This window comes from Nymphaea colorata, chromosome 12 (assembly GCF_008831285.2).
Source record: "Nymphaea colorata isolate Beijing-Zhang1983 chromosome 12, ASM883128v2, whole genome shotgun sequence".
Taxonomy (NCBI): Eukaryota; Viridiplantae; Streptophyta; class Magnoliopsida; order Nymphaeales; family Nymphaeaceae; genus Nymphaea; species Nymphaea colorata.
In genome coordinates, this window is record NC_045149.1 from 2124281 (window position 1) to 2137531 (window position 13251).

The 13251-nt window shown below is 41.3% G+C and overlaps 1 protein-coding gene across 1 annotated transcript; it reads right to left on the reverse strand.

The window, feature by feature from the left end:
• Nucleotides 1-9473: 9473 nt before the first annotated feature.
• Nucleotides 9474-10491, reverse strand: LOC116265815 (LOB domain-containing protein 29-like). The gene is made up of 2 exons (XM_031646759.2): nt 10186-10491; nt 9474-9899 (listed from the first exon to the last, which is right to left on the reverse strand). Exons 1-2 carry the CDS (start codon nt 10462-10464, stop codon nt 9474-9476), a joined length of 705 nt encoding a protein of 234 aa, XP_031502619.1. The 5' UTR covers nt 10465-10491.
• Between the last annotated feature and the right edge of the window lie 2760 nt (nt 10492-13251).

The following is a 13251-nucleotide window of genomic DNA, read 5'->3' on the forward strand; positions in this document are numbered from 1 at the left end:
AGGGGTTAAAGGCCAGGGATTCTGAGTGGGCCACAACACAGAATAAGGGGAATGGCCATTCAACACACGAGTAGGCATACAGTTGATAAGGTGAGCACTAGTGAGAAGTGCGTCCCCCCAGTACCTCTTAGGGACATGACGTTGAAACATAATGGCCCGGGTAACATTTAACAAATGACGGTTTTTTCTTTCAGCCACGCCATTCTGAGGAGGGGTGTAGCTACATGATGTTTCATGAATAATACCCTTGCTTCGCAAGAAGTCATCAAGGGATTGAGAGACATACTCTCGGGCATTGTCAGTACGGAAGGCCTGAACAGTGGTCTGGAATTGAGTTTCGACAAATGCCACAAAGTTTTTGACAATGTCGAGAACTTCACTACGTTCTTTCAACAGATACACGAACGTACACCGGGAGTAGTCATCAATCAATAAGAGTCATAAAATAGTGAAAGCCACGACAAGTGGGTACTCTCGAAGGACCCCAAACATCAGAGTGAACCAAAGCAAAAGGACGGTTGACTTTATTGAACGAAATAGGGTACGAGGCCCTAACATGCTTAGACAACTGACACACTTCACAGGCGAAGGTGTCCAAAGAAACAGAATGAAACATCCTAGGAAACAACTTTCTAAGCAACTGGAATGGAAGATGACCAAGTCTCTCGTGCCAACGCATAATGACGGATCTGGCCTCCACACCAGGCAACTGTCCACTGGTGGCTGAAATCAAAGCAGAAGCAACTCGAACAGGCAGTCTGTAGAGCCCATCAATAGCCGAACCAATCCCAATCTTCTGCCCCGTCCCCAAGTCCTGCAGGAAACAATGATCAACAGAGAAAATTAGATTACAGTTTAGCTCTTTGGTAATACTGCTGATAGATAACAAATTTACGGGAATATTGGGAACATGCAGGGCATTATGAAGACAATATTTGTTCAGTAATGATAAACTCCCTTTTCCAGCCACAGAGATAGAAGAACCATCAGCCATAGACACACGCTGCTGCCCAGAGGTCAACTTGTACTCTTGAAACATCGTAGGGTCCCCTGTCATATGATGAGTAGCCCCACTGTCAACAATCCAATCACCGAGAGAAGAATTACCTTGATCACTAGTAGCAACCAGGGCCTGGGCTAACTTAGCCCCCTCAAAAGTAGAAGCATCATCCTGGGTATACAACCGACTAATGTAGGTTTGCAACTCTCTGAGTTGATCTGAGGAGAGCTTGGATTTTGAAACATTGTACGACCCCGGACTAGGCTCTGGCACAGAAGAAGCACGGCGATGAGGAGGAGGACGACCTCAGACTAGACGCTTCTCAGGATGAAGATCCCAACAAAAATCAACAGAATGACCCACTTTGTTGCAATGGCTGCATCGTCGAGTAGGACGCTGCCCCGTCCCTGAAGTATGGCTCACAAAGGTTGCTGGAGAACTCCCCTGATGGGAGTCAATATGCATAATCTAGCGCCGTTGCTCCTCAGACTCAATACGGGCATACACCTCTTCGATTCCAGGAATCTCATCACAGTTAAGAATCTGGCTTCGAATGGTTTCAAACTCATCACGCAGGCCTCCAAGGAAGATAAAGGTGCGGTCCATCCATTCCTTTTCCCAATACAGGGCATGATCTACACCACATTTCCAGTCATCATTCACATGATAATCAAGTTCCTCCCATTTGGTCTTCAGGGCGGCATAGAAGGAGGCAACAGATAAATCACCCTGTTTAAGAGCATATATGCTACGTTTGATTTGATAGGCACATAAAACACGCTTCTTACGACAATACATACGTGCAAGAACAGTCCACATATCATACACCGTCGATTTACGCAAGATCAAAGGCTGAATATCTGCGGAAACCGAACTAATAATCCATACTTTAACCTGACTATCTTCCAACGCCCAGGTCGGCCATTGCGAATCAGTTTTAGAAGGTGCAGGCTTCTCCTCAGTGATATAGTGCAGGCAACCACAATCCCGATTTCTAGGGCAGCAGACCACGAGAGATAGTTATCCTTGTTCAGCCGAATGGAGGTGACATGAACAGGCAAGTTCTCACCCTTGGTATTGCTGCCCGTGTCGAGGACATCATTAAGCTTGGGAATCGCTGCGTCAGCCATCGCAATCCCCAAAGAAGGTCACAACCGGCGGCAGAGAGAGCACAACCCACAGCGGCGGAAACAGGACAGCCGGCGGCGGCGCAGACAAAGAGGGCAGTGGAGATAACCCAGGCGACGGCGGCGCTGGGAACGACAGCGGCGGCGTTCCTGGACGGCGGAAAAAAACGACGGCGATGCTGGGAGTGGCGGCGGGGCAGTGAACGATGGCAGCAAAGACGAGGACCACACCGGCGACGGCGCTGGGAACGACGGACGGCGGCGGCGTTCCTGGACGGCGTCAGCACTGAAAACAGCAACAGCAGCGGCGCTGGGAACAGTGTCGGCGGCGGTGCTGGAAACGGCAACGGAGGCGGCACGTGAACAACGGAAAGAACACTACTTGCACACCAACGATCTCACACGCGGTGGCTCTGATACCATGTAGAAACACGAACCACAAGGAGAGAGCAGAGAAAGAACACACAATATACGTGGAAAACCTCAGAAAGAGGTGAAAAACCACGGGGAAGCCCTGACCTAGGGGCAAACTGCAACCCTAGGAGAGAGAAAATAAAATTCACTTAACTTTACAATTACATGTAAGTGAAGAATATATAGGAGGGAGAGAAAGAGTGCCGCTTAGGGTACCGAGCCCACCTCGGTATTCGTGCCCCATAGGACCGGGTCCAGATATGGACCCGGTTCCCCAATACAATATATTCTAACATTGGTGAAAAGCATTATTTGACCATCTTAAAGTTCTTAATTACATTTATCCTTTCTTGGTTGATGTTTGACACTTCAACCCAAGTCAAGGTTGTGTGTTTCTCTTGGGTGTGGTGCCCAATACAATTGATCTTATAGAAATCAACACTATTGTGTCACAACATGTGGTGTCTGATGAGAGCAAGTCTCTCTATTATAGCAATGAACGCCTTGTTAATGTGCAAGAAGTTTGCTTTCATATTCTTTAGAAAGAGAATAATGCCATCTCTAATCAAAGGCTAAGAACCTACTCATGCCTCAAAACCAATAGTTATACCCATTTGTTGCCTAATGAGTCTCACCCTCAAGTGATGATTGATCCTATTATGACATCTAGTTTGCCAAATGCTAGAATGTATGTTCCTTCCAGTTCACCCAGTATTGACTTATAAAGAATTTAAGTTTATCATCTCCCTCTCCCCCTCTACTTGATCTAGGACCCTCTCGGTCCCATCACATGATCACTGGATTCATGGATGGGATGTTTAAACCTTGTCTTTTAGAAGCCTTCCATCCTATTTCACATGATGTCATCCAATCTACCCATGACTTGTCTGAACCTGCGTGCTATGTTGTTACCTAAATGGCATGAGGTTATGTAGTAAGATATGAATACTTTCATCAGAAATCAGAGTTGGTCTCCAGTTTCCTTCAATAATATTTCCAATATTATTGGTTGTAAGTGCACTAAGAGGATTAAAAAATTGTTGATGGCTACATATCTTGCTATAAAACACGGTTGGTGGATAAGGACTATAACCAACAAGAGGCCGCAAAATATTTTGAGACATTTGTGATGGTTTTCAAGCCAACTTCTATTACAGCTGTGTTGATTATTGCCCCAATAGTAGTTGGATATTAATAATGATTTTTTTCTTAGATAGTTGAAATAAAATGTTATATATCTTAGCATCCTAGTATGAAGACGATAAAAAACCCTTTCATGTGTGAAAGTTGAATAAGGCCTTGTACAGTTTAAAATAGGCACCATGTGCCAGGTTTGATCTACTAAAAGTTTAATTGGGTTCTATGAGACCAAAGAATATTCTTCGCCATTTATGTTTAAAGAGATTGCTTTGGAACTACTGGTTTTAATTTACATTAAAGTATTATTGTAATAGGCAGTGAAAATAGTAAAGTTGTGTGGCTTATCAAGGAGATCTTCACCAAGGACTTGGGGATTCTAAACTTTGTATTATCGTGTCCGAACACAGTACATTTAAGATATTATTGATAAAAGTAGTTGCATAAAGCAAATAGCATCACCAGTCTTGCAGTTCAAAGTGTGAAGCTATTAATACATCAAGGGCAAGTGTTTCAGGATGCTGTCCTATACAGAAGTATTCTTGTGAACGGGAATATCTCTTGTCTATAAGGCCGGTCATTACTTATGTTGTCAACTGCCATTAATACTCACTTGAAGTCAACATATTCGTCTGACCAGGCTAACAAGACAAGAGCAGGAAAGAGGAAAGAATCAGTTGATAGCCTTGACCGGGATATGGGTGGGATGCTCAACTAGTACGGAGTCATCCTTCGAATGATCTGTCAGGCGAGTGGAAGGATCCTAAGAGAAGCACGAGTGGAACGGCTCTAGTTTCCGTTAGAAGCTGTAGTCGGACTAGCCTTCCAAGCCTTCAGTAGATTAAGCTCCGAAATTTGACGGAAGCTACTCAAGCCGATAGGTCGGTAGGTTCATGCAGACACCAACTCAGAACATTGGGATCACATCAAGAAGATATTAAGATATTTGAAAGGAACATCTACACAAGTCTTGTGATTTATAAAGGTGGTATTGCTGACTTAAATGTGTTTTTCTAATGTAGATTGGTCTAAATACCCAGACGATAGGAAGTTGGCTGAACGGTATCGAGTTTATTGGAGAGATAATTGTATCTTGGATGACCTCAAAACAAACCATGGTCAAGTCTAGAACAAAGGCTAAATACTAGGCAGTCGCGGTAGCAGTTTTAGAATCTATTACATCAAGAGATCGAAGTGCACCACAATACACTGGTTGTTTAGTGTGACAATTTTGGTGCAACATAACTTTCTGCAAATCCATTCTTCCATATAGGAGTCAAATGCATAGAATTCGACTTTCACTTTCTTAGACAAAGACTTGTAAAATGAATGACTCAAATTCAATTTCTAAATTATGGAAGGCAAAATGCTAAGACTCTTACAAAGCCACTTCCTGGTCCTCACTTTACCATGCTAAAGAATAAGCTGAATCTCTGGGTATTAGCTTCAGAGGGGATGTTAAGCTACAAGTGAGTTGTGGTAAAAGTAAGAATGGTGATAAAGATGAATCGTGCTAACTTAACTGCCAAGGAAAACATAAAGGAAAGAAGGCTGATCTTACTTATTGTGATACCATTGTGCTCTCTAAGATAAAGGGAGAGGATATGAACTATCTTAAAGTATCTTTTGCATATCTTGTTAAGGAAGAGTGTAAATCAAACATGTAAAGGAGGCCACACATGTACATCGGGCATAACTTGCTAAGAAAATTCATCACCACCTCTTTGCTTTCTCCGTGAACAAACATTAAGAGATTGAGTGATGGTGGTCATGGGTGTAGGCATCATTGGCTGAACCACATTTTTTGTGTGCATTTGAGTTGTCTTCTCTCCCTTGCTTCGTATAAAGTTAGACTAGCTTGGGATTGGATAATCATGGGGTGGTATTTCTAAGGCACAGTAGAGAATTATGTTGAATAGTGTGGGAAGTAGATAGGTTGCTTGGTTCTATAGCCATTTCGCTTGACTTGTTTGGTATGTCATGGACTTCAGGACGATCTAGGAAGGTATTAAGACTCACTAGCTTCTTCTTGTGGTAAGAACTTGGGTAGGAGAATGAGTTGAATAGACATAGTCTTGCTCGGTTCAGCTTCAAATATGGGTGATTTAAGGATCGCATTCATTGGTTTTTGGTTGACAACAAGCCAACTCGTCACATCATCAGCATTAAGAGGTGATTGACATCCAGAAAATATAAAAGTATATTAATCAAAGAGCACATACATGGATCTAATAATGCTATCATCAACAAGGTTAAATCATATATAACCTTTAACACATGCCAATTGACTTGGGTGCAAGTTTGGATTGACGTAAGGTCAAATATGAGGATAGATGGTGCAAACACTCTCATGTAGTCATAATTGAATTTCACCAATAATCTTTTCCTAACAGGTAGATAATTAATAATGTGAACAGTCAGTCTAAAAGCTTTGAACCCGAATCAAGTGGGTATAGAAGAATGAAAAGCATACACGATACCATTTCAACGAAACTTTTTTTAGGATTTTCCTTTGCAATCTAAATTTCATGGGCAGTATGGGGGCACGTGAGTCATTAAGTAATGCCTTATGAATCAAGGTAATGGAAGAAATCTTTGCTCAAGAATTCTCCTCCAAAGTCACTGGAAAGTCTGATATTTGTAACCAAGTTGATGTTCAAGTGATTTTTCAAAAACATGAAAGGATGCAATCTGTCATAACTAAAGGAAAGATCTACCAAAATTGTGAGAAATTGATAATCAGACCGATAACTAAGCATTTGTTGATGGACATGGGGAAAGAACCCATAAATCAGCACGTAACAATTCAGATGGCTTTGGAGCATGAAATCAGCTTTAGAAAACAGTAACCAATGCATTTTACTAAGAGCACAAACTGGGTAGTAACGTAAATGATGATTTTCATGTGAATCAAGAAGTCAAGAACAGTGCGTCTTGTTCAAAGTCTATAAATTAACATGCCCGACCCTAAAATGCCACAATTCATCAGACGAACCATATTAAAGTTCCAACGCACTATGAATCTCTTTATTTCCTTAGTCGTGCCTTGCCACAGAGTTGATTCCATTACTAATTTGAAGCTTTGCTGACAACAGCTACGCATACAACCTTGCATTCTTATGTAAATGATGATTGTCATGTGAATCAAGAAGTCAAGAACAGTACATCTTGTCCGAAGTTTATAAATTAACATGCCCGAGCCTAAAATGCCACAATTCATCAGATGAACCTTATTAAAGTTCCAACGCACTATGAATCTCCTTATGTCCTTAGTCGTGGCTTGCCAAAGAGTTGATTCCATTACTAATTTGAATCTTTGCTGACAACAGCTACACATACAATCTTGCATTATTATTCGGCCCCCTGAGTGGAAGATCGCCCATTTGCACATTCTTAACAAAGTTATCAGCACAGAACTCAACTTTACAGCCATTATCCTTTGTAAGCTTAGTGATAGAGAAGGAATTTTCCAAACTTGAGGAACATGCAAAACACTTTTAAGAATAACCAACGCTGAATTAGGTGTTGGTAAGGGTATATGACGAATATGCTTAATGAGCATCACATTTCCACTTCCAACAACATGATCAAACCCAAGCGAGTAACTTTACCTTGCATATGCTGATCTGAGTAGGTCACATGGTGCATCGTCCTAATGTCAGGATACTAATCGGTTTTGTGATCGAACGTTTGATTTGAAGCCCCACTAGCACCGATTGAATTTTTGAACTATTGCGATGAATGCTTTCAGAATGTCAAATCGTTGGTAGGCATGCATTATGGTTTTTGCATCCGCAACATTGACACATCTTGACAAGAGGAGCCTCTACAACATCTACAGCCTCCATTAATACACCCTTAGTTACCACGATTATTTTGTTAAACTGTCCACCAACCACCCTTTCTACGCCGACGTTGAGCCACAAAAGCAGAGTCAGTGTCTCTAACTTGGTGGTGGGGAGGTGAGTTGGGTGGGGGGTGGGTTGGGTGTGGGGTGGTGAAGGAGAAGTAAACAGACCAAGATACGTTTCTCTTGTGTGATTAGTAAAGCATAGACTGCAGTAAAACTTAGAAACTTTTTGTAATGCCGACAGTAGTGACAAAAGCCTCATAATCACAGTTTAGTTGTTTACAAGCTTGTGTTAGTTTTTTTGTCAGACAAAAAGAATACTTGCAGTAACTTTGAATATATCCGAGTTAAATAACCTTCTGGCACCTTTAGTTTCGTGGGAAAGTGAGAAAACTATTATTTAGCTATTCATTGAAATAGTAAGGCAGCTCTAACTGGTTACTCTGCTTCACCAGGTTGGCAAATCATTATATACGCATTCAATCGATTGGTGCATAAGAAATTAGAATAAGGTAATATTTGCAGGGGCGGAGCCAAGGTGGGCCCTCACGTTTTGAAAAATTAGATTTTGCATATGAAAATTTATAAAAATCATCAGTTTTACACTTGTAAAACTTTTGAAAAATAAGAGTTCGCCCCTGTGAATAATTTTCAAAAATGTTATTTAGTATGTAATACAATCATTCGGCCCCCTATGGATTGCTGGCTCGCCCTGACGCAGTTCAAAGTTGTCCCTAACTCTTCGCTTTGCGAGTGCTTTGTACCCTTGGCTTTCGTTGAGTAGAAAGCCTGCATGTTTGCATGCAAGTGAGACACAAATGAGACACAAATGCACACATCAATCTCAGTTTGAAAGGAAATCCAGTACACCAGGAAACCACATGAAAGAAAGGTAAGAAAAAAAACAAAAGGGAAGAAAATAAATAAAAGTTCCTCTGCTCCTAAATGGTAAAAAGGATGAGGGACAATGTCCCCACAACTGAAATAGTTTCACAACTAACGGCAATATTCCCTTTCAAATGTCTTGACTCAGTGAAGCTCTTCGATCGTTGCTAATCAATGAAATGACATTTCGTTGCAGTAAAATTTTCTCATCTACTAGTCCACCCAGAAAAGAATATGTACAGAAGTTATGTTTATAGCTAAGCAGCTACGTTGAAATGACTGACATTCATCCGCACCAGCTGCATGATGGGTCAAATCGAATTACTGCCAAGTTTCATATCAAGATAGTCAAGCTCAAAGAAGGAACAGCAGAATTGACTTCTTTCTTTTAGGAACTTAATCTTGAACAATTACTCCCATAAACTCGAAGAAACGGCCATAAAAGTATGGACAAGTTATACGGGTGAGGCAGTGAAAAGCTGAAGAATTGTTTCTTCCTGCCCTGGGGTACGTGCATAAAACGTTGCATACTTGAGAAATTAAATACGGTTGAGACGCCCAAGTTTTTTCACATATTCTGATATATATTAAGGATATTCGATGGCTGCATAGAACGGGAATGGTTCGTTCTGCCATTGTATTTTACAAGTCGACAGAATGTTTAATTCTTAGAAGCTACAGTTTTTTTTAGATGGTATCAACCCCATGAAGTCGATCAAAAAGGGTGATTTGTTAGTGGTTCAGAAAAACAAATTGGAGAAAGCAGAGGTTAATTTTCTGACATTAAGTTAACAACGAAAAGATCTTACGAGACTCGAGTATGTGGTGCGATATATTCGATATAAGACTTCTTTTTCTGTGCAAAATTTTGTACCAATATTCATTTATTTTTCTAGGGTTAACACATTTAATATAGATAAACAGTTCCTTGTGTGGAATGGAGGGAATCAAAATTTTCTTTCAAAGCCAGCCCCAACAGACCATTCAGTGGTCTCAACAACTTCAGCAGACTCAGATGAAAATCATGTACTGCTTGTGACCACATGAGTAGGGAACTGCGTCATGAATTTTGAAGGAAGGAAACAGGGAAAGATTCAAGCTCTCCCCAATTGCCCATCTCTTGATATAGAAATTTCTTGGCGTCCACTTGCATCGGAAGAGAATCCATGGTGCCCTGAGATGGGTCGTCGTAACTATACTGTATTTCATCATTCATGCTCGGGGAGAAGTCCCCCATGGAGTTGTTGCTCTCCGTTAATGTTGTTCCACTGCAGAATGCTGCAGAGTTTTGATTGGGATTTGAGAGCAACTGAGCCACTCTTAGGGCTTCGAGGCCGTATATGCTATTCGAGTCTTGTGGGTGGAAGAATTGCGAATATTCTGCACTGCAGGGACCATCTTGATACGCGTTTGACATGGTGTTACTGGCTAGCCCTTGGGCTACCTGTGTCTTGAGACTGACTAGCTGTGCTTGTAAATTTGCAACCTACATCACAAAATACGAACACCAACTTGTCAGTCATGGACGAAAGGGAGAGAAAGGGTGTGGTATATAGACATAATTATCAACAGACCAAATAGATAACCATATATATATTGGATAAATAATTGTCCATGCATCAAATCTAAGGTGCAATGACTTTCCTCCTCTCATAAGTGTATAACTTTGGGCATTGAGAAGTAGTTGATTTCCATTGAAGAATAATGATGGTATATTGGTATTGCAAGAAATTGATCAAGAGAGTTGAGATGCAATCTAGAAGCCAAATTACCTGCTGCTGCAAAGCAAAGATGTGGGCCACACAGCCATAGATAGGATCCTGAAGCCGAGCTTGAGCTTCATAAGAGATGGTGACGGCCGCCTCGGGGCGGTCGGAGACGGGGATGTGCATGAGGAGCTTCGAGGCGTTGCTGGCACCAAACACCTTGTGGATGGCCGCGAAGTGCGTGGCCCCCTGCTCATGGCAGAAGTACGGCGCGAAGACACAGCCCTTCACACACTTCCTCCTCAGGAACTTGCAGGCGCCGCAGGGGGAGCCAAAGCCTGTCATCTTCTTAATTTGGTCTTTGTGACTGTTTGCAGGAGAGAGAGAGAGAGAGAGAGAGAAAGAGACTTAAGGGCGATCGAGCTGGGCAGGGTGAGAAGGGGCAACGGCACCACCTTGTTTATAAACACTAGAATTTGAAGGATGTGGGTCATATGGCAGTGAATTGTTAAATTGAACTGGTCTCCTGAGTGGCCTACATATTTCATTTTTTTCTAGGCAACCCCTCTTCTGAACTTGTGTGTGTATGCGTGTTTTATATACATATATAAAATAAGGTTTTGAAAGCCTGTGGGATTCCATTCAAGGCTTCTTAGAAAGGACAAAAGAGCTAACATCTACCACCCCAATCCCATTTGCTTTATTTTATGCATATATTTCTTTCGTTTCATTTTGTGGTTGTCCATTGTTTGGTGTGTCATGATAAGCAGCGGTACATTGGAAGGCGCTTGCTCGTCCAGTTTTTCTTCAGCATGAAAGCAATAAAAGTTTAATGCCCATCTAGAGGAGATTCCACGGAGGAATGAAACAAAAGGCAGTGACAACTCACCCTCTCTCTCTCTCGGTGCCACTGACATAGAGGCAACCGATTCTGTGTGCGAGTTTGTGCAAGCACTCCGTCTCCCTCTGTCCTCAAAAGCTGGAAATAAAAGAAATGAATAAGATGGCGGTACATATTTCCACCAACAAAAGTGAAACTAGCTATCAGCGTACGTGTGTGAAACATGATCTCATACTGTTACGGTTATGTGTGCGCGCGCTCGTGTGCATGGACATGCTAATTTGGACCTAGGGAACCCTATATATGCTAATATTATCTATCTGGTAGATGTGTTGGGAATGAGTGTGATAATATGATTCAATACTAACATTATCCACACAATTTATAAAAAAGAAAAGTACTAGGCTTATCTTAAGCCTAACTAACCCTAAAATCTCCGTTCTTTTGGTCTCTTTAGTCAAATTTTGACCCTATATATAAGGTATGGTGATCTGTATGCTTTGTTTTGCACCGTTGGATTCCAACATGTTCACATTTATTTTCACACTATATATATATATATATATATATATATATATATGTGTGTGTGTGTGTATGTGTGTGAGAGAGAGAGAGGGGGAGAGAGAGAGGGAGAGAGAGAGGGAGAGAGAGACAAGTTATATTTTAAGACTTGTTTCCGGATTTCCTCTCCTCCGGATTCACTTAGGGTGAGAAGAATGACTGTCAAAAAGTAAAAAGAACGAAAGAAAGAGAAAAAAGCAAGTGAGGGAAAAAGGAAAGCGAAAAAACCAGAGAGAAAATGGAACTTGTCAAACTCGTTCATTATATACTTGCTGTACTCCACCAAAAACTTTGAAATATAACTTGAAGTGTGTATAACTTGCATATTGTGTTATTCGTTTGTGTGTGTGTGCGTGAGAGAGAGAGAGAGAGAGAGAGAGGGAGGGAGAGAGAGGGAGAGATTTCATTTTAACCCTTGCTGTTAAGTGGAGTGATTAGCGTAATTATTATTCCCGCCCCTTATTATTATATTGAGTCCATTTATAGTTTTCAGTCACTTCCTTGTGCCACACTTGTGCTACATCATGTTGGCTCCTGTCCTAAGACCACTTCAAAACACCCATCATCTCTCCACCTAATGACAATAATTATAATAATAATAATCATCATGGTGAATTATTGAACTACCCCTTTTCCCTTTGACCAGTAGTTCATTTGGTGTTTCTCAAATTACTTGCAGTACCTCCCTCTCTCTCTCACTCACTTCATATATATATATATATATAAAGGATGATGAGGGTGGTTCGGGATGTAGAAATTAAATTGCGAAAGGCAACAGTCACACTCTACATTGGTTCTCAATGCTGTGTACATGTTTGCCACCAGTCTCGAGTTCAAGTCATTGGTCTTGGGGACAAGGAGGCAGGCATAGCTCAACTGAAATTGTTAAATTGTTTTTTCTTTTCTTTTTCCCGTTGAAAGAAAAATGATGTGGAAGTTCAACTAATGAGCGTTACAATCCACTTGCACCCTCATCATCATTTGATATTCCTCTCTTAAAGCTTTCTTTAGAAGTTAACCTCCGCTCCTGACGTTCCTTTTTTTTTTTATTTATTAAACTCTTTTCCTCTCTCTCTCCCTCTCTCTCTCTCACACACACATATGCGTGTCTATGCATACATGCATCAACTACCATACAAGCAGAAACAACACACACACACACAACTTACGCACATTCTACGTCTTAAATACAAGCAGAAACAACACACACACACGCACACAACTTGCATGCTACCAAGATGGAAAGAAGCATAAGCAAGTGCTTTGCACGCAAACCAAAATCGGCAACAAGTGAAGGCACCGCACCTCTCTCTCTCTCTCTCTCTCTCTCTCTCTCTCTCTCTCTAGATCTCTCTGTGTGGCATGTACATACTTGTACAACATGGTGGTGTATCACTTTTTAAAACAACTTTATGGGTTCCCGTCATAGTTTAAAACATGAACATAAGCTTGCCTGCTATCTTGTTTATGTTTGGTTCCTCCTTTCCGCCTTGCTTTAACTTGGTCCTCTTCTAGGGGAACCTTCCTACACCTTTAGTGTCAAAATATGACCTAATTAGCCAACTTTACTGCCTTTGTCTTGGCCAAGGTGTTCAGAAAGCATTGGCTTCAACTGAAACATGTCTTCCCGTCTAGACATGTACATACATTTGTAGGTGCTGTTGTTCAAATTACTTTGCATTATCTACATGTACTTTTTAGCAAATTAACCTTCACGGGCTTTCCAGTAC